Source organism: Ascaphus truei, chromosome 3 (assembly GCF_040206685.1).
Source record: "Ascaphus truei isolate aAscTru1 chromosome 3, aAscTru1.hap1, whole genome shotgun sequence".
Lineage (NCBI taxonomy): Eukaryota > Metazoa > Chordata > Amphibia > Anura > Ascaphidae > Ascaphus > Ascaphus truei.
In genome coordinates, this window is record NC_134485.1 from 230,797,683 (window position 1) to 230,824,459 (window position 26,777).

The following is a 26,777-nucleotide window of genomic DNA, read 5'->3' on the forward strand; positions in this document are numbered from 1 at the left end:
CTTTCTTTTGGCCTCTGGGATTCGGTACGGTTTAAGGTTAACTCGGACCCCCGGTTCAGAGACTAGGTCATGTTCAATTACGCTAGTTCTACCTGGCCGTATAGAGAAGATTTCTTTGTTTCTTTTCACTAAATTCTGAACCTCTCGTTTCTGATGAACAGACAGGGTTTCAGCTATGCTAACCTCTGGGTCAGTTTCTTGATTCTCTGACGGACCTGGGGGTACTAGGGTTAACAAGACTTCTCTATCTTTCCAGGGCTTGAGTAGGTTTATATGGTAAATTTGCTCAGGTTTCCTCCTACCTGGCTGTCTTACCTTATAATTTACTTCTCCCACTCTTTCCAAGACCTCATATGGCCCATGCCATTTAGCAAGGAATTTACTCTCCACGGTGGGAACCAGAACTAGTACCCTATCACCTGGAGAAAAAATTCTGACCCTAGCACCCTTATTATATGTATTCCTCTGTGCTTCTTGAGCTTTTTCCATGTGTTCCCTCACTATGGGTAGGACTGCAGCAATGCGGTCCTGCATCTGGGCAACATGCTCTATTACACTTCTGTAAGGGGTAACCTCGTGTTCCCAAGTCTCTTTGGCTATATCCAGTAAGCCCCTTGGGTGTCGGCCATACAATAGTTCAAACGGGGAGAAGCCTGTGGATGATTGGGGAACTTCCCTAATGGCAAATAACAGGTACGGTAACAAACAATCCCAGTTTTTCCCATCTTTATCAACCGCCCGCCGTAACATGCTCTTTAAGGTTTTATTGAACCTTTCCACTAAACCATCTGTTTGTGGATGATAGACTGAGGTTCTGAGATGCTTGATTTTTAGGAGTTTACATAGCTCTTTCGTTACTTGGGACATAAATGGTGTTCCCTGGTCAGATAGAATCTCTTTAGGAATCCCGACCCGGGAAAACAGAACTACTAACTCTTTTGCTATGTTTTTAGCTGAGGTGCTACGTAGGGGAACTGCCTCCGGATATCGGGTGGCATAATCTAATATTACCAATATATGCTGATGTCCCCTAGCAGACTTTATTAGGGGTCCTACTAGATCCATAGCAATCCGGTCAAATGGTACCTCTATTATGGGAAGGGGTACCAATGGGCTGCGGTACGCCTTGAACGGGGCGGTGATCTGACATTCTGGGCATGAGGAACAATAATTCGTAATTTCTGCCAGAACCCCAGGCCAATAGAAGCTTCGGAGAACCTTTTCTTTTGTCTTTTCCACCCCTAGGTGTCCCCCCAATGGATGACTATGTGCGAGGTGTAATACTACGTTACGGAATGTCCGTGGTACCAACAATTGTTTAGTTGTAACTGATTTCCTTTTATCAACCCGATATACTAGGTCGTTCTCTACCTCGAAGTAGGGGTAAGCAAGTGACCTATCTGGTTGGCCAGGAGTACTATTCTGGTCCCGTATATTTCCCCTTGCTACCGCTAATGTGGGGTCCTCCCACTGGGCCTTCTTAAAACTCCCAGGACTGACCTCTAGGTCAGCGAGGGTCTTATCCGGTTCTGGGGTGGTAAGTGTCTGCTCAACATCTTGATTTGGGGTATTCCCTACCAAAGTAGTGATGGGGAAGGGAATTTTACAGCACTCCTCCTTTTCCCCCTTCTTATTTGGGCCCTCGTCAACCTCCATTTCTGAAAAAGGGAAAGGATTTGTTTCTTCTAATACTTCGTTATGGTCCGCTATTGAACTCTGGGCGCTATTCTGAGCGGGGGACCACATTTTTAGAAAATGGGGAAAGTCGGTCCCTATTAACACATCATGTGCCAGTTTGGGTACAATACCCACCTTGAAATCTAAAGAACCAAACTCTGTTTCAAAAAAAACATCAACAGTGGAATATTCATGATTATCCCCATGTATACAACAAATTGCCACTCTTTGTGAACTTTTTCCCTGTTTCTTCTTAATGGGCAAGAGGTATTCGGACACTAGTGTGACCATGCTCCCAGAGTCAAGAAGTGCCCGAACCCTCTTACCATTAACCTTTACAAATGCCCACAGATGGTTATTCAAGGGGTCCTCTGGGCTAGGGCCCATACATTGGGACAACAGCGAATAAGGTTCCACGCTGTTGCATTGCATGGGCTCATAATTTAGTGGGCAGATTTTTGCTGTGTGGCCCCTCTCATGACAATTTACACATTTAGGTACATAGTCTGTGTCCCACTTAGAGCCTTTTCCCGGCTCCCCATGTTGGCTATTGCCCTTAGTGTGCGAACCACTGTTGTTGGTGCTGCGTGAAGGTGGTCGCCGCTCTTCAGCGCCCCTTAACCCCGGTACCCTTTTACCGTCTCTGGAAGAGTCCTGGAACCTCGGGTAGTGGGGTTGCTCCACGACTGTGGGTTGCGGGTGCTCTTCTGCTGCATTGTACCTTTCTACGAGGGCCACAAGCTCATCCGCATTGTGGGGGTCACTCCGACTGACCCAACGGCGTAAGGCAGAGGGAAGTTTCCTCAAGAACTGGTCCATGACCAACCGTTCCACGATGTGGCTGGCTGAGTTGATCTCGGGTTGTAGCCACTTCCGGGCGAGGTGGATGAGGTCATACATCTGGCTTCGGGTGGCTTTATCCATCGTGAAGGACCATGCGTGAAACCTTTGGGCGCGAACAGCCGTGGTTACGCCGAGGCGGGCGAGGATCTCGAACTTCAATTTTGCATAGACGTTAGCTTCGGCTGGCTCTAGATCAAAGTAAGCCTTCTGGGGTTCGCCACTTAGGAAGGGTGCGATTAGACCAGCCCACTCAGCTTCTGGCCATCCCTCTCTCTGTGCCGTGCGTTCAAACGTGAGAAGATAGGCTTCCACATCATCCGAGGGTCCCATCTTCTGAAGGTAGTGGCTTGCCCTGGTCATTTTCGGAACTGGGGCTGCCGCTGCCAGTGGAAGGTTACTGATAGTCCCCCTCAGGATCTCGAGTTCCTGCTGTAAGCCCTGAGCGAACCGCTGTTGCTCCTCTCTCAGCAAGCGGTTTGTCTCTTGCTGGTTTGCATTCGCGTTTTGCAGGGCTTGATTCGTCTGTTGCTGGTTTGCATTCGCCTGTTGCTGGTTGGCATTCGCCTGTTGCTGGTTGGCATTAATCTCTTGCTGGGCTATTAGCAGCTGTTGATGGGCTGCATTCGTCTGCTGCTGGTTTGCATTAGTTTCTTGCTGGGCTATTAACAGCTGTTGCTGGGTTTCATTCGCGTCTTTCTGGGCAGCGACATTGCGTACCAGCGCACCCACCACGTCTTCCATCTTGTTTGCAGAGGATGAAAAAAACTTTTTTTTTTTTTTTTTCAAAGTTCTTCAACCCGCAGACCCCCTAGTGCTCTGCCCGCATTCTCCACCATATGTGACAAACGGCTTACTCCGGGGCTCCGTCGTTTGTCCGGGACTGTTTAGAACACGGTCTTTTAGGGTAGGTTAAATGATGAGGCGTCACGTACTGTTCCTTTAAACAGGCTATGCCTGGTTTATTCAGTCCCAGGCACTGAGACTGCCACAGTGCATACAACAGAAAACAGATCAAAACAAAAGCTGCTCACCTGAGCGATAACTTAACTTAGATATCCCTGACTCAGGGTTGGAAGTGGCTTTTCCACTTCCAACATCAAAACATGGTACTTTTGCAGTCTTACACAAATGAACAGAAAGATTGAACCTGTTTGGGGAAGAGGCTTCTCCCCTCTGTAGTTCAGCAGCCTTCCAGCCTCCTGGCTCTTGTGGGGAGCCCAGAGCAAACAGGAAATCAGTCTTTCATACCTGATTCCTAATTAGCATGACAGGTGACAGAAATCAGGCAGCAGACAAACTCTGGTCTGGATCTCTCATCCCTCAGTTCCAGCGCTTGCCAAACTGTGGGATGGAGTGTATGTATTATAAGGCTGCACTCCCAGGCCAAACAGGATAGAAACTGTCTAGTATCCTGGGAGCCCTATATACGGAATTTATTACCATCCCCTGGTTTCTGTCACAACATATAAATTGCTCTTTTAATAGGAACAATCACAACATATGGTAATCAATAAGCCTAAAGCGGACACTTAAGCATACAGTACAAACGTGTTGTTAGGCACACAAACTCCCTGACAATGACACATTACTGGTCGGTACACCAAATTATATACAATGACACATACACATGACAGAATAGCAAACCGACACTTGCTGTGATACTCAATGTCTCTTATTTACCTTGTTTCTCAGGGTGCTGGCATTCATACAGGGCTGGTATGGTAAGCATAGGAAGATATGATAGAGGGCGCTAGGGACCTTTTTTTTTGCTTTTAATTTACAGAAACACATATACAAACTTCTTCTTTGGGGTTCTCATGCAGCATTCCCCAAAGAGGCACATTCTTCCCTTTGTTATCACTATCTGTGGAAATGCAATGCTGGCTGTGGCTGTTCGTTCCTCCACTAGGATTCCTAGGCAGGGTACCCCCTTGCATGAACATGCCCACCCTATCAGAGCTACTCTGGGGTGATACTCTGAGGCCCTTACTGAGTAACCTCCTACAGATTACCTGTCCATCCCCTCTTGTGGGTGGAACATACCTCAGGGCCATATAAAGGGGGCCTAGTATTTAGGAGTGTCACTTTCCTTAAACTTGTGTAGCACCTTTTCCCCCACCCTATGTGAGATGTGGGTTTGTTACCTGTATATTTCTGGCGCGGGTTAATACCTGTTAGTAGTACAGGAGGCTCTGAGTTGCTCCGCAGTGGTATAGGGAGATATCAGGACAGGTTTTCAGGGTGCTTCATCTCTGGGGAACAGAACCTCCAGCCAGTGAGAATCCTAGGGTACCAGGATAATCCATGCTGGCAACTCTTTGTGGCCCAGACATTAAGCCACACTCAGGATGGTTCAACTGGATCTTTATTGTAATAGCCAGAAGCCAAAGCCTTTTTTTGGTATAAGGCCCTACAGGCCCCATCTAGCGCCTTAACCCTGATGGTGCTCAGGATTACACACACTCCCACTCCTCAGGGGAAGGGGAGACAGACCCCTGACTTCTGGGAGAGTGTCAGTATATACCATGGGGATGGGCTTGCAACCCCACCCCATAACAGGGTAGGTCTGATACTGACAGGCATTACATTAACTGTATATGATCCAGCCAGTATACTCCCCAGGATGACACTCTCAGCTTGTTGTTTGGTCTGTTCCTGGATACAGCCAGTGTATCCAGGCTGCAACAACAAGCAGGGAATCTAACCCTTCACAGTGCCTGTACCTATCAGGACTTATACTGAGAGGGCCCAAAAGAAGAATAGCGGCCGAAGGCTATGCTACATTAGAAAATAACAAAGGAGTCCTGAATCTAATACACATAGTTACAGACTCACAAGACTTACATTATTTACAATTAACTCTCTTTTCTTGTCCTCCTCCTGGGATCTGAACTGGAATATTCCATCCCCACTATATATACCCCATGGTGACATCACTAATCACTTGCTACTAGGCGAGGGGTCTAACATTCTATTTAGAATCTTTACTTAGTTACATAACCAGGCACCTTCTAGAAGGTAGAAAAATGCACACAATGCGCACCAGGGATTAAAATGAAGTAATATATTTATTAGTAAAACAAAAAATTACTGTGAGGATCCAACCCCACCTCAGTACACATATGCTATAGATCCGGGTTAAAGTAACAATGAAACAAAAACCACAAAGTAACATGTATCTAATTAGACTAAATCTACAGACAACATAACAAAATAAAATATTAAAAAAAGACATGAATGTTAAAAAAAAAACGGGATGCATATACCCAGAATTAAGCTAAAATAGTAGCTGAACAAGTGCCTGAGGCTGACAGGGGGAGACGGAGACTTACACAGAAGCCCAAAGCGGGTTCTGCAGGTGAACGTATGAGAGTCTGGACCATGCCACCGCAGAGATGTTGCCACCGCCAGGGCTCCCTGCAAACGCCATCTCAGCCTGTCAGGATACACGCAGAGTGACCTGTCGTGACCTCTACGCGTTTCACACAACGGTCTTCGTCAGGAGTTCCTACCTGTATCTACCCATACAAAGAGGGGACCATTAACCCCTTAAGAAAAGTAGTATTCCACAGAGGGGTGTGTGTGTGTGTGTGTGTGTGTGTGTGTGTGTGTGTGTGTGTGTGTGTGTGTGTGTGTGTGTGTGTGTGTGTGTGTGTGTGTGTGTGTGTGTGTGTGTGTGTGTGTGTGTGTGTGTGTGTGTGTGTGTGTGTGTGTGAACCAGCGCTAAACGTGTGTACATAAAATACTGTATATATCTATAAAAAGTGAAAAAGTATAATACAGTAATTGCAAATTAAAACATTTAATAATCCAGGGAAATAATAAACTTAAAAAGGATGCAATCCGGCAAGCAAGGCGGCCGTGCGGGCACGTGCAGCGGGGCCTTAGATTCTCTCATGCAGGCCTAGCTTGTTGTTGCTGCCTGGATATACTGGCTGTATCCAGGGGCGGGCCTAACAACAACCTCAGAGTGTCATCCTGGGGAGGATGAAATGCTCTATCACTTTATTTTGTATTCACTAATTAATTAACTAATATATATATTTGTACATGATTTAATTCACTAGTGCTTGTGAATGCAATTATGTATAAATATATATGAATCAAGTGTTTGTAAATATATACGTCAATTGATATGATGAGTCAGACATAACTAAAGTTAATAAGTGAATACAAAATAAAGTGATAGAGCACGTAAAAAAAATTACGTGACAACTAAATTCCTCTGAGATTTACAATTACAATTAATCAAAACTATAATCTTAAAAATACATAAATTCAGGTACCTCCATTTTTTTTAAAAACAATCACAAAGACCTTATTTTAGATGGCATACTGTATAATTACAAAAAACTTTTTTTTAAAACACCTGTATTTAAAAAAAAAAAAAAAAAAAAAAAAAAAAAAGTGGTTATATCAATCGATTCCTGGAAGCCCAGTGGAAATCTAGTCTGCGGTTAAAGATCCAAAATGTTTACTCCCATTACACCAAGTTATTGGTTTGAGGTGCATTTATTAATTGCAATACAACATGTGTAGTGTGCTATATTACTATATGCTTCAATGCACATGTGGATTGCAATACAGTACATAGGAAAAACTGAAAGGAAACATGAAATCAGAGTACTTGAACATTGTAAAAATATTCCCAAATTTGTCATTCAGAAAAAAATATCTCACAGCATTTAGATCTTCCATATTCTCTTCTAGTCCCTGGAGCAGATCCAAGGGGTTTGAGGCCCCAAGAGACCCTCCTTAGCTCCCTTACCCCCTGATGGGAGAAGGGGAATATGCTCCCACTCCCCTGAGGGAGGGAAGGGAAGACAGGAACAGAGCACTGGCTGCAACAACCAACTAACTTAAGCTGCAAACCCTTTTATTACCAGGGGAGGGTCCCAGTCTTAAGCCCCAGTAGGTGGGCAGCACGTCGTCTGTGCCCCCCCCCCTGTCACAACTGGAGCTTAATTTACTGTAGCAAGAAAGCAAGGGATTAACCCTAACGCTGTCTGCACTGGTACCAGGGCTTACATGTTAGGGCAGAGGATTTTAGTAGCCACGGGCTATATGGCTACACACACATATATATATATATATATATATATATATATATATATATATATATATATATCGACAAATGCACTCGCCTACTCGCCTGGGGTGAGTGCATTTTAGCCGCAGACGAGGCAGTTCTCCTCTTCTTTCTCTGCTGCAGTCGAAGCTCTGGTTCACGATTTCCCAGAAGTGGAGACACCAACTACATCCAGGTCACAGTTCTAAGTCCTACTGCACATGCTCACACTGAGGGAATCATGGGAGTTGTAGGTTTTATAGAATTTAGTACAGATTAGGTGTCACATACTGTGTAGATTAGAAACAAGACAGTATAATTTCCCAGAAACGGTGCTAGGAAAAGATAGATTCTTCTGCATGTAGAGCCCCATGCTCCCCACACTGAGTGCCCCTGCTCCCCACACAGAACATCCACTGCTCCCCACACAGAACATCACCTGCTCCCCACACAGAACATCACCTGCTCCCCACACAGAGCATCACATGCTTCCCACACAGATCATCACCTGCTTCCCAGACAGAGCATCACCTGCTTCCCATAAAGAGCATCCCCTGCTTCCCACACAGAGCATCCCGCTTCCCACACAGAGCATCTCCTGATTCCCATACAGAGCATCCCCTGATTCTCACACAGAGCATAACCTGATTCCCATACAGAGCACCCCCCTGCTCCACACACAGAGCACCCCCTGCTTCTCACACAGAGCATAACCTGCTTCCCACACAGAGCATCACCTGCTTCCCACACAGAGCATTGCCTGCTTCCCACATAGAGCATCCCCTGCTTCACACAGAGCACCCTTCTGCTTCCCACACAGAGCACCCACCTGCTCCCCACACAGGGCACCCCCTGGCTCTCCACCCAGAGCACCCCTCTGCTCCCCACACAGAGCACCCCCCTCCTGCTCTTTGAATGTTGTTTTTAGTACTAGCAGGTGCAGGCTTAGGGGCGAGTGCCTTTTGTTGTCTGGCGAGTAACATTTTTTACAATTTGTCGAGGTGAGTGTGTATACATACATACATACATACATACAAACATACATACATACATACATACATAAAACCCTTCCTGCCCGGCTTCCAAGGTAAGTTACATCGGTGTGGTGTGTGTATATGGCTACATCGCATGGTTTAACTTAACTCAGTGTGCTGGAATTCAGGCGGCTGGGCGACAAGGTAGCATGGTTGTTAAATAATGTGCGCCAGGAACTTTTATACAGTAGTACAACCATCATTTATTCATGTCCCGAAACAAAGGGACCGTCCATCCATATATTGACATGTTGCACTGTATTTGGCATAAGACATACATAAATACTGTTCTTCGATCAGTGCCCTTGCTTAACACTTAGATGAAGGTACTTATCTTGTTCCTTTACTGTGATGAGACCTGGGCCCCCCTCCTAATAGTTGTGGAACCTCTTTCTTCAATATGTCTAATACTAGGCCCATTGGGGATCCAACCAGGTCCTTTATACGTAACCCAATACCTTTAGCCGTTATAGTTACTACCACTTCCACATCAGACTGAGAGAAATGTATATGCAGATCTACGGTTAGAGCCGATCCGCCGGCATCAGGGACTCCTCATTACTCAGGCCCTCAAGCGTATGCTGTTTCATATTTAGCACTTATCTTGGACTTCCTTATTCTTCTTTAGGGATCCTAACTGACAAGGTTATGGTCCCTGTCTAGAACATAACAAATGGGGCGGCCCGGTCTATTCAATTACTTTAAGAAGATGGGTGTCTACTCTCCCCGACGCTCCTCTGTGAACCTAGACAAAACCAGAATAATGGTATTAAAAAAAAAACATCCAGCCATATCGGAATTCACATTGTACAGAAGAGCACTGACATTCTGGGCTCACCTAAACAGCCATCCACAGTTTTGCTTCTACAGAGCAATGAGAAGACAAGAGCTCCTCACTAAACCCTGTGCCATCAAACAACGTGTCCTCTCACTCCAATAACAAAACTCCACACAGATCAACAACCTGCTGGAAAAAAAAATCAACTCAATCGCCAGCGAAATGATGGAGCAATATGTAACTATGTGGTAAAATGATATCCAGCACTCAAAGAAGCTGGAGTCCTACCTCAGCCTAAAGAGAGAATACACTCTGGCACCCTACCTATGGAAGGTAAAAGACCCAAAACAGAAACAGACCCTGAGCCAGTACAGAATGAGGGCACACAGCCTGGAAATAGAAACAGGTAGACACAAACAGAACTTGAAGTCCCAGGAGATGAGACTGTGCCAGCGATGTGAGCTAGGAGAGGTAGAAGATGAAACACACTTCCTGCTGCACTGCACACAATACTCTGAAGTGAGGAGAGCCTACTTGGAGAAACTCACAGCTCTTATCCAGCACTTTAATAATATAGAAGAGAACCAAAAAATAGCGATCCTCGTGGGAGCAGATAAAACTACAGGAGAACTGGCTGCACACTATATCTGCACCTGTCACAGGCTGAGAGATGCCTACTAACACCCACATCCCTGTGTGTAATTGTCACCCATGTACTGTGTAATTATTATACCCTACCCCCTGTTATTCATGTACTGTGTAACCATTATACCCACTCCCTGTTGTTCATGTACTGTGTAATCATTGTACCCTACCCCCTATCATTCATGCTTTGGCAATACTGAAATGTTCTTTGGTCATGCCAATAAAGCTTATTTGATTTTATTTATTTGAGTATCCCTAGCAGCATAGCGGGAATATCAGCTGTGAATGAGGAAAGTTAGCTTAGAAAGTCAGTGGTGTCCATGATGTAACTTGGGATGGCCTTGACTATGGGATGAAGATAGAAATCAATACATAGCGCTAGAGGTTGGATAAGTGAATCTCTGGTGGATATTTCATTGGATTTCCCAAACTTACTTGTATTTAAAGATGTACAGGTTTGCGGGTTTCAAATCTGGACTTCAAAGTTCGTTCAGAAGTTCAAGTCGCACTTTGGAATCAATTTTGAAATCCGAGCAAAATTCGAAATAAAACCAAAGAAAGGCTGATCGGTATTATTTTTATGAAAATGGGCAAACTATTGAGGTTGCGATAAATAAAAACGCTGAAACTTTTGCAAAAAAGTTTAAAGTTCAAAAATATTGCCTACATTTGAAAATAAATCCTGTTTTTCCTATCATTTTGTAAAAATACAAAACCAATTAAGTTCTAGTGTAACCAAAATTGCAGTGGAAGTGCCCACCTTTTACCTTTAGCTACTTTTAATAGTAGATGACTTTTCAACATTTTGTATCTATTTATTTTAGTCTCCATTTTCCATATATAAACTAGGGCTAAATAATGACTTTTACTTTTCTTCTCTTCACAGTAGAAATAATGAGATAATAGTCCTATTAAATTCAATCCTTGTAGATGTAACAGTCTGTTGCTGGTGTATAATAGAAGCACGTCAAATAAAGTTAATTACAGTATAATGAATGTAATTGTAATGTTTCAAATGAATGTGCAGGTTTTTCCCTTTCATTTTCCTCCACGTCATTTTTTTTTCTTTTTTTCTTGGAAGCTTTGCAATTTTGTCAATTTGACACAAATGCGTTCTTAAAGTGAGCTCGCCCCTTCCTCATCGTCGGCTTTCTTGCCTCGTGTCAATTGTGATGAGAGAATATAAATTAGGCGCTGCAGAAAACGAAAAAGAAGATACACAGAGATGCGATAGTTTGGTAACACGCAAGGTCAATAATGAAGTCCTTCGAAAAATTAGCTTGTTATCAATTTTAGTAGTGGCCATGCAAGAGTTAGTAAAATATGTGCAAATTGCTTAATCCCTTCCATTGTGTGCCACCACTGATTGCATGTAATGTTATCAGTGTTTTTCACAGTATTTGGTTCTGATTATATTTTGTCATTTCTACAGCGGTTTAATGCAAGAGAAATTAGTGCCTTTGAAATCCAATTATTTAGATAATCAGTTTTAATTACATTTAACTGACTTTGTAATCCACGAATTTACATTGTAGCTAAGTGATTTTAATTAAGCATTGAAATCTAATTTTGATTTATTGCTTATCAAACAAAACGGTATATTAAAGCGACAGTTCTAAAAATTTAGAATACACGTACTTATGTTTTAATTTAAAAGATAAGCGATTGGCCCTGCATGTAATTTTCTATTTTTAACATTTAAACAGATCCATACATTGTATTTGGCACTAGTGAATGAGAAGCAGGATAACCATGTGTTTGTGTGTGTCTGTGTCTGATAAGATGTTAATACCTGCTCCATCCAATGACTATTTTTAAGACCCACGCATTAAATATTAAAGTAATAATAAAAAAAAAAAGAACATGTTTCACCAGTTCTTTCTTTTGTTTTCATGCTAAGCGACAGTACAGTATATTTCCAGAAAACACAGCTTTTGTGTTTTTGTAAAACTTATTTATATGTATTTATACAACCTCCGTGAAAAAATGTCATCTCAATTCTTGTAAGGATTCAAAACTGATAATTTCCTGTTCAGTGACTCAGGGAATCTTCAATTAATTTCCAAAAGTCCCATTGAGCTGAAATACCTTTGAATATATTGTGGTGAATGGTAGAGACATGATGAGGCTGATTCAGGAAATGTGCAGTAACAGAAAAGACTAGTGACATAGGTTATCGAGTCATGCTCCTTTTAGTTGATGCATTCTGCCTTTAGCCAAACAGAAGTTGTGTGAGCAATGTCTTAGTTGAGCATGCACACATTTGTAACTCACGATACAATACAAAATATAAATCAGCAGGTCCACCAGTGCTGTCCGGGAATCTCCCTCTGGGGGATCCCAGTAGAGTACAAGCAGTTATGAAGAAAGGCAGCGGGCACTCAAAAATAAATATAGATTTATTGCGGAAACATAGTTAAATCCTACACATTTCGGTCCCAGCCATACTGATATACTGATCCCTAATGACACGTAGGATTTAATTCTGTCACTGCAATAAATATATATGTGTTTTGGGGGTTTTGGTCTTTCTTCAAAACTGTTTTAGTTAAACAGAAACATTAGGAGAGGGAGACTGGAAGGTATTAACACTGTGGTTGTGCATTTAATATATTATATATATTGTATATATGTATACACTGTGTGTATATGTACTGTATATGTGTATAAAAATAAATAGATGATACCGTTCTGTGGCTAACGAAATGCTTTTATTTGTGCGAGATTTCGAGATACACTGATCTCTTCTTCCGGCGGTGTTACAATGAATAAAGCAAGCAAAAAAAAAAATATATATATATATATAGCAAATTTATACTTATGAGATGAGCCTCAAAATATAATTTTATTTCTGCCCATACTTTATTTTAACCCAATTGAACCACCTGTGTTTGTGCAGGGTTATTGAGCGTGATGCTGCGCTGGAAGCAGCACTACGATTACTGCAGCAGTTCTACCTGGACCTGGAAAAGTTTCTCGCCTGGCTCACGGAAGCTGAAACTACTGCCAACGTCCTGCAGGATGCTACACATAAGGATGGGGTACTAGAAGATACACGTGGTCTTCGAGAGCTCATGAACCAATGGCAGGTAGGTGATCTGTTTATGAAAAATGACTGTGCATCAAGTTTTTTTGTTTCTTGTACACCTAAAGCTGAGAACCATGAGATACTTGGGACAGCTGTGGTGCTGAAAAAATAATTGCTATGTCTGCACATTTTGATGACATGGTATTGTATAATTAATACATATATCTTGTATAAGTGTGTGTGTGTGTGTGTGTGTGCGTGCGTGCGTGCGTGCGTGTGTGTGTGTGTTTGTGTGTGTGTACATACACATACACACACACTTAATTAATAATTTTATGCAGAGATTTGGCATTTACTCTTTTTTATGTGATATGCATTGTCCAACCACTTCCATTTGATAAAGAGAGTATGCCTTGTTTGCATCACAGAATGTGAAGAGATGGGATCATTCGTAAAGTCACCTTATTTCTACATAGTGCCCCCTAATATGCATGTTTCTTTAAACAGAATAGTTTTTTGTTTTTTTTTCAATTCTGGATTAAAATAGTAAAATAGAATTACTATTGCTATGCACTTGTCCTAGTCACTGCTGGCAAGATATGTGGGCTATTACTAAAATGATTACATAAATGGTGAAAAATTACATAATATCGTCAACATTCCTCCTAAGTGTTGTGTTTCTAGTTCCAAATCACTGATACATTTTGTGAAGATGAGGTTGGAGTGACCAAACATTCAAACATGCTTAATTTGTTTTTATAGTTAATACCTCAAGTCACACGGAGGGCACAAATGTTAATAGATGGTTTACATTATTATTCTGTTTGCTTAGGTTTGTTGAAAACTTAGTTGACAGAAATTTACATAACGTAATTTAACTTTTTTTTTATATTATTACTATTCACATAAGGTTCATCTCATTTATTAAATGAATCTAGCTGATTTAAATTCCCTTTATTACTTGCAAGTGCATTTTAAAACACGGAGCTGGCAGTTTTCTGCATTTTGTGTTCGTATGCTTTATTGCATCAACTGAAAAGGAAAAAAAATGCTGAATACATTTGTCATAGTTAGTGATTATACAATTTGCAGGCAATTGTTTTCTTCTGGAAACAAGAAATTAGTTTTCCCTAATTTAATACTTGAAAATGAGAAGATGAAATGTTTCCTCACACTGCAACATATTGTGGTGGGAAGCTGATCCATCACCTATGATGAAGTAGAATGGAGGTGTTTGTATATACAGTGTTGTGCAGTGGGTTATTCATTTGTCTTTATCACCATCCTATGGCGTTCTGTGTAATGAGCATACAGCGTAAATAGAGGCCTCCTTTCTACCAAGTGAGGCACGGATATCCTTTCTTACCTCTTTTTCCCATGGTTTTAAATCTCATATGTTTCTTTAATCTGTAATTTATTCATTGGAATGCAGGCAGAACTAAATGTAATGTGTTTTGCAGAAGATCACACAACGGTCTTGAACTGATTTTGTATAGTCCATTAGTGCCAGTTATGCATGTACAGTATTATCTTTCTGCTAGTTTTCACAAGCTTATGTACCTGTCCGCCCATCCTCCTGTCGGTCAATCTATCCATATTTATATCCAGGTGTGTTTGCATGTCCTCCAGAAAAGTGTGTCTAAAATGAAATGAATAAGCATGTAACTGAAGACGGTTACTCATTGTTATGTAAGAGAATATGCGATTACAAGACCACGTCTAATTAATGGTACATCATAGTGATCACTGGGGGCAGAGTTTCATTCAGTAAAATAAGCTCATGAAGTGACGGGGATCTGTTGGCTGTATCCCGTTTTGGCGCAAAATTTGAATGTAGCGGTTTTGAAAGCTGTGATGGGGTGTTAAAGCGTTATATTTTCACTCACAACTGGTATTGTACCTGAGGAAGGGGTCACCCCCAAAACGTTGTGGTGTTTCTATTCATTCTGATAATAAATGCATCAATTCTTTTGAATACTTTTGAGGTAGACAAATTTGTATTGAGTAATAATCTTCATAGACGAAAATCTAAGAATCTCCTCTGCACTAACTGAAATAAAGGATGCATATTTATATGTGGTGTCTTCTGCTTTGATGGAGCTGAGAGAGTAAAAGTTCTTCAGAGATGAAATTAAAGTGTACAGAGCTTTCCAAACCTACAGTAGGTTTCTTCTTCAAGTGTACTGTATTATAGAATAAATGTATCGGGTTTCAAAAGCGATGTACACTTTATTTTCATCTGTTAATAACTCTTATGTTGGGCCGCTAAAAGGTATCACAATCTGCAACAAACTGCATTTCTCCAGGACCAATACGGCTGCTGGAACTTTTAACTACATTTCTGTAATCTGGTGATTTAGATCCACGTGCATTGTTCCTCCAGAGACCATTCCTATCAAATCCAGAAAGATGAGGTGCATTTTCCTCCAATGTGTTGAGAAGTGTATAATAGTACTGTATCTGGGCAATTTAGACAATCAGAGTGGAGCAGCTGTTACCTTAGCTCCTGTCCATAGCATAAAAATAAAAAATCAATGTCCCTCGTATTTGTCAAACCTAATGTCTTCATAAATATCTTTGCAGTAGGTGTGATGATATTGCTCTCTATTGTGTTACCCTTGTATTTTTCACATTTGAAATACTTTCTATGCAGAATCATATCTACATTAAAGAAACACAGGGACGTTGCCAAGGGGATTACTCTCACAACCTTCTATAAGTACACTTAGAATGACTTCCAGCATACTGTAACTTCATGCTGTACATGATATTGGATTTAAGAAATTCGTTTTGAACTCTGTGGAGTGGAATGTTTGTTTTACATTTCGTTGTAATGTTTGTTTTACATTTCGTTGTCCTTTCAACCAATTTGTTTCTGTTCATTTAGTAGTTTTCTTAAATGAAATGCATAAAAATGTTGTAAAAAATGTTCTATCATTTGATATAGTAAATTATCCTACTGTACCTTCACTGCCAAATGGGACTGGAAGACCCCAGCAGTAAAGTACTTAATATACTATTGAGCTAGTTTCCCCTTCATATTGCCTTTCTACCCTTTTTATCTTAACTGCATGGATTCCTGAAGCAGTTAACACTAGAACCAAATTTAACTAATTCCAGTGCCATGTTTAAGGGGTCTCATCTGGGTAATTGATAACTTTTTCACCCAAATCTGATATCTATAAGTATTTATTTTTTAAAGTTAGACTTGGAAGTAGAAAAATGCTGCGGGGCGGTGCGCTGCTCACCAAATAGCGAACCAAACGCAATTGTAGAAAAATGCATTATTTAAAAATAAAAATGGGTACCAACATAGCAGAAGCGCACTCTGACCATTTCGTTCTGATGGGAACTTTATCAAGGGAACTCTTTGACAAAGTTCCTTTCAGAACAAAATGCGTCAGAGTGCGCTTCTGCTATGTTTGTTCCCGTTTTTTATTAAATAATGCATTTTTGTACAATTGCATTTGGTTCGCTATTTGGTTAGCAGTGCACCGCCCCGCAGCATTTTTCTATTTCCACTTACCTTGGCTGGAGCACGCTATCTTCACAGACGGATCCACGGCTGACACTTCCCTGACGGCATCTTCTAAGTAAGTACTTCACGCAGTGCCCAGGGTTCCGGCTTCAGTGCGACACCGGGTTTAGTGGGGATTGCGATTTCGTGGGGCTGGTTTGTGTTAGGTGCTCTCCTATCGTGGGCGTCCGACATTTCCTTTTCCCTCGTTCCGCTATATTCACCCCGTCCTTGAATGCATGTCCACATATCATCAGAGACCAAGGAGTTAGTATTATTTAGGTCAGCCTGACAGTACCTGCTCAATCATGGATTAATATATGCATTATCTATAGTATCCTCACTTCTTGAGCATCGGAGTCTGGGATCATATCCCTATTTTTCAATATAGATTTGGAAGGGGTTTGATTTCCTTTGTTTACTCTCCTTTGTCTAATGTCACTGTGTGATCAGCAAGTACCTCTACAGGCTTCCCCCTCACCACCTACCCTGATCTTTATTTGTTCTCTGATAAGGACAGGGTGGGAAAGTGTAAATAAAACAGTTGATTGATAAACACTTCTCATTCAGAGGCCCCTACGAAATTCAGCTGTCTCCTCCACACACTTGTCTCTAATGACCTTCATGAGTCTTACCCTTTCTGTGTGCTATGTGATCTTTTAATTTCCTCACCTAACAAAATTTTTATTTAACATTAAAGACTCCCACAGAAGCGTGCTATAATGGAGAATGCTACAAAGTCCATCTCTGCAACATTAGAGAAGAAAATACTTTTTTTTTAAAGCTGCTATCCCTCCAATTCTTTCCTAACCTTAGTAGAACTGTGGATCTGGGGTCCCGCGGTGCTCCCAGATTTAGGGTCTCTCAGGTTGACTATAAATGTAACTTTTAAATTCTACCAGAACTACTAAAATGGGTGCTGGGGTCACCAACAGAAAGCCACAACGTCACTGTTGTATTTGCCAAAGCTGACGCGGCGACCATATTGTTCTCCAGAGATTGAAGGGTTAACTAACCGGCAACTGGTAAAGGCCCTGAAAATAGGAGCAGCACAGTTTAAATCAGCACAACCAACCAAAGCCACTAAGGTAAAAGCAAACACACCCCTTCCCACCCCCAGATCGCTTCCTTAATATTCTGTCTGTCAGATTAGCCCAATATTCTGCCTGGGCAACTGTATCCTCCCCCTACCTATCTTTCTCATGGCTGCTCAGTCAAACAGCATTCACTATTTTACACTCTTCCTCTATTGCCTCTCTATTCAAATCCTTCACCAACCCTCCATAAATGTAATTAAAGATAGCAGATCTCAATGACACTGCCTTTACCAACACCACAATTTGTTAATCCCATGATTTACTGCTCTGTTCTCTAATATATCTCTGTCCAAGATATCCACTAAAGACTTTACCTAAACATACGGCATGGTGACCTAAAAACAAATTATTTTTAAAAGATATATCTGTCTTTCTTCTACCTACATAATAACCTTCCTCCTCTTGCTTACACCAAGACACAATGACAAGATAAAAGAAGCACATTTCAGCTGCCTTGCTCATATGAGCACACACAGAACCTCAACTCCAAACAAGATTCTCTCCTATCTAAATCCATGGGTTTCACTACTCCCTCTTTCCCTTGTCAAATGTAAGCTCCTACCACCACGGACCTCTTTTTCTATCGTATCCATATGTTCATTGATAAAGTATGTTTATGTAGCCATGTTCCTCCCCCCCCGGTCGTAGATTGTACCTCTAGGGTGTATTGAGGGCTGGCTACATGTATTATGGTGGCGCATACCTGCTTGGAAAAGGAGGGCCTGAGTCTCCCGCGTTGGTATTGGGGACAACAGGGACAGGCTTCTGGGGTATATGCCTCCATCTTCTCTAGCAACAGTGCAGCGCCTCCATCTTCTGACGAGACCTATAGGGATAGGTTAAGATCCTCCAAAAAGAAGCCCTGGTCCCAGGGCGAGTGATCTCAAACTCACACACAGTCTTTTGTATAAAATAGCAGCATTCTTTTTATTGTCCTTGACACAACAGATCAACAACACTGCATGCACAGTGGCACACAGCAGTTCATATACAGCAGTGCATTCCAAATGTGTACAGGTCTTTCCTCCTCTCCTCTCCTCCAGGCTGTACCCTAGCAGGATGGGCTGTATGGGGCATCAATACCCCTACCTCCACCCAAGGGCAGGCCCTCTGGGTGAGGCTAGATCTCTTCCCCCCCTCACCCCCTCAGCAGGGTGAGGGGCATTGGTCCACAGCACTACAGTGCTACCAGCTCTAATCAGTAGGGCTGAGTGTCTTCTCTCCAGTTGCCTTGAACTCCCAGACCATGCTCTCTCTGTTCCAGCACTCTCCACTCTCACAACTCCAACAGCCTCCACTCTCCAGCCTGACACTCCTTTCTCTCCACTGCAACAGACTGAACTCTCCAACAGACTGACACAGACACACACAGGAGCAGCCCACTAAATAGATACAGCCCTGCCCCCTATGATGTCAGCAGGACCTCCCCTCTGTCTCAGGCCTGCCACAGAGTCTGGGGCCTACCTCTATCACTCAAGGCAGGGCTTGGTGGGGGGAAAACCCATGATTTCTATGGGCGCCTGCCCTTACCAGGGCTTACACCAGTAGGACATGGATAGGTAGCCCACTATTTCTTACAGGGGCTACATTTAAAATGTGTTAGTTTAACGTTTTCGCTTTTTTTCTTCTCACATCAGTGTTTATTTCAACCCCCCTCAGGGTACAGGGGTATGGGTGAGATTTTCAGGGGGGACGGATGTCACATGACCCCGTGGTGTCATTTGATGCCGGAGACAAGATGGGGGAAGGGGAAGCAGGCAAAAGGGCACAGACTGAAAAGTTTGCACACCCCTGCACTAGTATACTTCTGGTTCTAGCTCCACACTTAATGCAAACAGCACTTTAAATCAAACAGTAATTCAGTCACACAGATCAGGACACACAAGCTCAGGATTTGTTACACGACTCTGTATATGTATAAATTTGTAGTCGCTGATTTACTTCCTTTTTTTACCAATCTGTAATGTTTTACGTTTAGACCTCTGTTTCTATTTTCAGGCATCCCTCTCAATAAGAATCAATGGTACAGTCTAAAGCTATTTACCAGCTTTGTATTTGTTCCTCAGAGCGAAACAATGAGCAATGCACTCTGAACTTTGAAATGATTTGGATAGAATCAGCATGATTGCTGATTACAGTATTTAGAAGTTGCTCTCATGCTCTTGCATACACTTCTGTAGTTTCCTTTCAAGTCATACTTGAAATCTTACAATTCAGAAACAATGCCCCATATTTTAACCAAAGCACTATGATTATTAAATTGAGTCAATGTTTTTGTACAGAAGATAACCAATTTGACAGGTTAGTGACCTTATTCCTAATTGCAAAACTGAATTAATAATTTGATAGATCACTGCTGAATGCCAGCAACAGACTTGTAACCAGAGCAAGACATAGGTGTGTGCATATTTTACTGCACGTTAAAACAAAAAAACGTGATTGTTCAGGCCCTCTAGCCCCTTGTAGCAAAGTGGTAGAGGCAGGAGTTAACACACTCCCTATAGATGCACACTAAGGGCCTTATTCAGAGAGGGTTGATAAAAAAAATCGCCAGGGAATTTAAAATGACTGTTTTTTGGGCGTTGCTATCACGGTATTCAGACACCTTGAGAAAGAGCGCAAGCTCGAAACGCGTTGGTGGGGGCCCCAGGGCTCATTTTTTGTGTGCTATGCTCTGATCCAATAAACCTTTTTATTGGGAACACACTCTCTAGCAGTTTTTTCCTGTAGTGCTCCATCTCTCCTCATCAAACCACGGTATTCAGAAAGGCTCGATTACCAGTGATAGCAAAATTCCCAAAACGGGCGAGTTGCTGCCAGCGAGAGCCTCTAGCCTCTGAAAAGGCCTAAACCGGCGATTCATTTCTGCTGCAGAGAGAGCTGCTCTGAGATAGCCACCTCTCACAGCGGAAATGTCGCCCGAAAATTATTTATTTAAATATACATTTCTTTCATAGTGTAGAGGTGCAGGGGGTCTCCGGAGCTGAACCACGTTGGTTTTATGTCCGGGGACCCCCTGCTTCCCAAGATACAGGCACCTTTATGGGGTTCCGATATCTCCTATGCAAGGAAATGTCCCGGTCACGTGACGCGAGACATTTCAATGCAGAGGGATACCGGCACCCCAAAAAGGTGCCTGTATCTCGGGAAGCAAGGGGTCCCCGGACATAAAACCAACGTGGTTCAGCTCCGGAGACCCCCTGCATGTCTACACTATTAAAAAAATGTATATTAATAAATATTGTAATAAACATTAATACACGCCCCGCCCCCCCTCCGACCCAAACCCATACAGTACCGTAATGGGCAAAATAACTATTATCCAGATATGGATAATAGATTATTTGCCCATTATTAATCACTGCATTAGCATACAAAAATAAGTAAATAAATACAGTTATACTTACCACAACAGCAGGTCCCTCTGTCCTCCGTAGCAAGAAAGCATATATACATAATAAAGACATTATAATGGCCCCTAAGTCCTTATTCACCTTAGCGGTTATTAACCGCTATAGTCATTAAGGGGTTAACCCACCCTGACCCGATACCAACCCGGGAGGCCTAAGCACCCACCCTGTACCCATTGAGTAGTATAGTGGTACATCATACCCATATAATAATAATATGGGCATGATAAGCCTCTATAGCACTCAATGGGCCGCTGTGTCACAAGTTAGTTCAGCCAATCAGAGTGTGGAATTTGTTCCCACGATCTGATTGGCTGAAATACCATCTGACCCGGCTTCGTGACGTCATCTTAAAGGCAAATGAAGCACAGCCATTCTGATTGGCTTGCACCATTCCCTTTAAGTGACGTCACGGCAAAAAAAATTTTTTTAAGTCGGAACATGGTTTTAACAGCCAATCAGGTGGCTGTTAACCATTTTGAGGGTAAATGTGACGTCACAAGCCATTTTTAAGGCCGTGACGCCTCATTTGAGCCCAAGAAGCTGACGAGATGGCATCGGCTGGGATTTAACATGGGGTATTTTGGATTGACAGATGAAGAAAGAAGATAAAGAAGAACAAGAAATGGTGACAGATGAAGATAGAAGAAGGTGATTAAAGAAAGAAAAAAGAAGATTGGGGTACCTGAGCCGGATCTTCATGGCGGATGGCATCGGATGCTGTTGGAGGCCTTCAAGGTACGTGAGCTTCCTGTTACCCCGGGAGTCGGAGGGCCATCGCTTCTAATGGTTAGTAGTATATTCAATGTTTGTAAATGTCTCTTTTTACAGGTTTAATCTTTGGATGTGTTTTTTGATTTTTTTGGTGGAGGCACATTGACTGATAATATATTAATCGGTACCTCTTTAGGGTACAGATTAATACATTATTATGACAATATTTGGGGGGCATTTCTCGCTTGTTATTACTTCTTTTCATTGCAGTTTATTATGTGGATGTGATTGTTTGCTTGTTCATGCTTAATGTAATAAAAGGTTTGCGATTGGTGTTCGCTTGTACTTAATGTTATATTATGTTAGCTAATATGTTTTATGGTTACTTCAGAGATTGTTTTAATTAATTTTTTTGAGTTTTAATGGTTACATTCATTAATGTTGGAGTAATTCATTGTTTGGATTGGTTAGTGTTACTATTCATTTTGAGTTGGTTTAGGGATTAATTGGTTTGATTGGGTAATGGTTGAATTAATTCATTGTTGATGTTGTAATTGCTTCTATTGATTGGATTAGCTGGCTACTGTTTTTATTTATTGAAGTGTGTTTTTTTGGAGTTTAGTTACGTTTTATTACTGGGTGTCTTGTGTATTAATTTATTGTCATTAGGGTGCCCATTGAGTGCTATAGAGGCTTATCATGCCCATATTATTATTATATGGGTATGATGTACCACTATACTACTCAATGGGTATAGGGTGGGCATAGTCAGTCAGGGGTGTGTGCTTAGGCCTCACGGATGGGTGAAGGGGGTATTAGCCCTAAGGATGGGTGTTTAGACCTTGCGGGTGGGTAGCAGTTGGGTTAACCCCTTTATAACCTTAGCGGTATTAACCGCTAAGGTAATGAAGGGGTTAAGTCCCCCTGCAACCCCCCCGCAAGGCCTAAACAGCCACTAAGGACCAAATTCCCCCTTCACCCACCCCCGCTAGCCACTGTATTGTATTGTATGTTTCTTACAGTAAGCCTGGCACGGGTGTTTAACGCCATCTTCATTACCGTAGCGGTTAGCCGCTAAGGTAATGAAGTTGCTGTACATGCATGTTTCCTGCCTCGGATGCATGCCGGGGGGGTCCGGAGCTGCTATTAATGGCTATCAGCTCCGGAGACCCCCGGCATCAATCCGAGGCAGGAAAGGGGCCTGATTTTTTCTAAGTCCGTTCACATCGCTGCTCATCGAGGCATCTCCCCACCAATTGACCAAAAAATTTGTGGTGAATTGGATTTGGGGAGAAGAACGCCTTTTAGGGCTGCGATGGGCTGCGATAGGCCACGACAGCCGACTCGCGCGTCTCTGCATCACGCGAGTTTATCAACCCTCCGAAAATGGTCGATAAGCGGCTGATCGCTGCTCAGTCCGCGAATTTCGGATAGCGATAACATTTTGCGTCGATACAGGCCGTTATCGAGCACTTATCGAGGCTATCTGAATACGAGTACAGATTTTGGGCGATAAGTGCTCGATAAGGGCCTTATCGAGGCTTTCTGAATAAGGCCCTAAGTCCTTCTTTCTTTCTGTTCTTTTATTGCAAAACAAACAATAACAACAGATGAGGGGAACTGTGGGTGAGGGTCATATGTGGGGAGAGGTAAATTAATAATGCCTTGTATGTGAGAGGCAGTAAGAGGTGTGTACTCGGAGACTGCTGGATCCAAAAGGAAGTGCGCTAGTCTGTACAAACAGGATATAGTAGGACTAACCATGCAACCAGAGTTGCTGGGAGAAACCAACAAGAGTCTGTGCTGTAGTTGCTAGGCAACAGGCTGAGCGGTCAACAAAGAAATATAATGTTGCAACAAACTAGGCGGATGAGTGCTGGACACCTGAGGGCAGAGAAAATACACAATCCTGTTCCAGGACAGTGATGTAAAAAGCATTTTACTGAAACCAGTGTAACCGATATTCTCCCACTCTAAGGGAGATTCACTACTACCTGGTGTTGTGGTGCTCACCTGCAGGTTTACAGTAGGGGCCTGAGCATCTGCTAATGGCAATACAAGAAAAAACACAAAAGCGCACCAAGATGAGAGATAGATATTGTATTAGCAACAAAACCTGGGCGACCCATTATTTCAGGTATTAATTCCCTCACTGTTAACCTTTCTTCTTATGTAGATTCTTTTCTTCAACCTTTAGTACCACTATTACCTTCCCATCTACTAGACACCACTTCACTTCTCACTATTCTTTCAGATTTCACATGGAAATGTTCTTATCATCTAGCCACTCTTGATGTTTAATCACTCTACACCTCTATTCCACATAAAGGGGGTTTGGATGCTATTGATCACTTTTTGGCACTACACGGCACTTTACCTTTTCTCCAACGTAGGTTTATTCACAGCTCAATTGAATTTATATTGAAACACAATTATTTTCTTTTTGAACACGAGTTTTATTTACAATTGTGTGGCACTGCAATGGGGACACGTTTTGCACCATCTTTCGCAAATTTGTATATGGGATGGTGGGAATCGGCCAACATATGGGGCATCGATGTATCTGCGCCGCAGTTGATTATGTGGCGCAGATACATCGATGATGTGATTGTTATCTGGGACGGTGATGATACCTCGTTTGATAGCTTCGTTGCAAGGTTGAATGATAATTTGTTCAATCTCACTTTTACCAGTGAAATAAGTCCAAGTAAGATTATCTTCTTGGACTTAGAAATTTACATAATCAACAACGAGTTACATACGAAAACCCATTTTAAGAACACTAATGTTAACTCCTTTCTACACCCAGAAAGTGGACATGAAAGGAGATGCATTAATAACATTCCATTCAGCCAGTTTTTGCGCATTAGGCGTAACTGTGCTGATATAGAAACGTTCAAGGTACAATCTCAAATACTCTTTGAGCGTTTCTTTCAAAAGGGCTATGATGTGACTCTTATAGATAGAGCCCACAAAAGAGCATTAAACATTAATAGGAAGAAACTGATTCAACCTAAGAATAGTAAACCCAATGGTAAACAAAAGTGTGTTTCCACTGGAAAGACACTAGTTCAACCATTGGAGAATCCAGTGACTAATGGCTCTCTTATCACATTGCCCACTTCAGATTCCAGTGAAACAGACCATAAAAATAATAAAAGGAAGAATGAGAAACACGCACCATATTTCGTAACAAAATTTGATAGTTCTCATAGAAAGATCAAATATATTTTGAACAAATACTGGTACATTTTGCAGATGGATCCAATCTTGGCAAAAACTTTAACAGAAAGACCAATGATTGTGTTCACAAAATCCGACAATCTAAAAAGTATCTTGGCCCCTAGTCTCCTCAAAGGCAGTGATTCAAACAAAAAGAAAGATCTTAGGGAGATGTTAGGCATTAAAGGTAACCACAGATGCAATAGGTGCAAAATCTGTCCACGAATGCTTACTCAGGATTACTTTAAATCTAAAGCGACAGATATTAGATATGAAATTAATAGCTACATCGATTGTGTAACCACTTATGTCATTTATATCCTGCAATGTGGATGTGGTTTAAAGTATGTGGGCCGTACTAAACGTCAGCTCAAAATTAGAGTGATGGAGCACCTCAGAAATATCACCAATATTCCCAAGCTACTGGCATCTAATAAACCATTGACACATCTGTTGTCACACTTTAAGGATGTCCATCAGTGTAGCACTATAGGGGTTAAATATATGGGCATCGAACATATAACAACTAATGTACGGGCTGGTAACATAGATCTTCAGATTGCAAAAAGGGAGCAATTCTGGATATTTACCCTCCAATCCAAGTACCCGGGGGGCTTGAACGACTATGTGGAATTAACCCCTTTTTTGAGGTGAAACCATGCATACTGCAATTTGATACAAACATTGGTCTAATACTTTTTTATCTGTTTTTTATCTGATTTTTTTTAGCTACTTTATCATTACAGTGGTTTTTATTCATTTTATAAGTCTTTTTTTCCACCTTTTCTTCAATTCTTCCCCTCCCCCCACCCACCTTTCCATTTGTTCTATTTCCCATATTTTAAAAGTTATTTATATGTCATTTAATGTTATTAATGTTGTTATCCAGTATGCACATATACTTTGTTTTTTATGCTACTACTATGCATATTTTATTGCACTTGACTATTTGGGACACATGATTTTGGCTCCCCTTTAAGGTCTGTTTACCTTTCTATTTACACTTATATATATACTTAATTAGTGTAATTCATTACTGGATCAAATGCACTAACAGGGAGGTCTTCCTATTGTGGCCCGCCCCTATCAGTATATGAGCCTGATTGGCCATGCAGCCATTAGGTATTAACCAATGACGCACAGAATTAGACCTATAAAGGACCCCTAAACAGGTGTCCCAGATTATTGCCTGAAGAAGTTTACTTTGGTAAACGAAACGCGTCGCGACTGTTGTGGCTGGCGGTTTTACTACCCACCACCAGTACACACCCAAATGTACCGTTCCTGCTTATTTCCGATCGTTTCTATGCTATCAAAAACGGACAGGCATCCTAAGGACACCTATTGAAGGCCCCGGTTCCTGCGCATGCGCGCTACACTCCGCACCACGCTACCACACGTGGAGGACAGGAGAGTGAACAGAGACAGCCCCAGCGCGCGGGTCTGATCTCTCAGAACTGAGATTACCCTTCATACTTCCTATGTGATGCCCTACTCCTGTGATAGACACCAGAATCGGGGATTATTAAAGAAATTTTATATGTAAGTTACTAATTTTATTATTTGTTGCTAATACAATATCTATCTCTCATCTTGGTGCGCTTTTGTGTTTTTTCTTGTATTGCTGATATTGGTATCACCATCGGGGTTCCGGTGGAGACCACATTTGGAGGTGGGGGAGACACCTCATAAACACAGAAGCAGCAAGAGAACTGAGAGGGACCAACACTCCAAGTTTAAAGAG

General features: G+C 42.0%; 1 protein-coding gene across 17 annotated transcripts in view; it reads left to right on the forward strand.

Annotated features, from left to right (window-relative positions):
* DMD (dystrophin) overlaps positions 1–26,777 on the forward strand; it is a 2,761,517-nt gene that overhangs the window by 2,184,416 nt on the left and 550,324 nt on the right. For all 17 annotated transcript variants that reach the window (XM_075590265.1, XM_075590266.1, XM_075590270.1 and 14 more), the window contains one exon: positions 12,945–13,134. In XM_075590265.1, the coding sequence (XP_075446380.1) occupies positions 12,945–13,134 (190 nt within the window). The remainder of the gene's footprint in view (positions 1–12,944; positions 13,135–26,777) is intronic.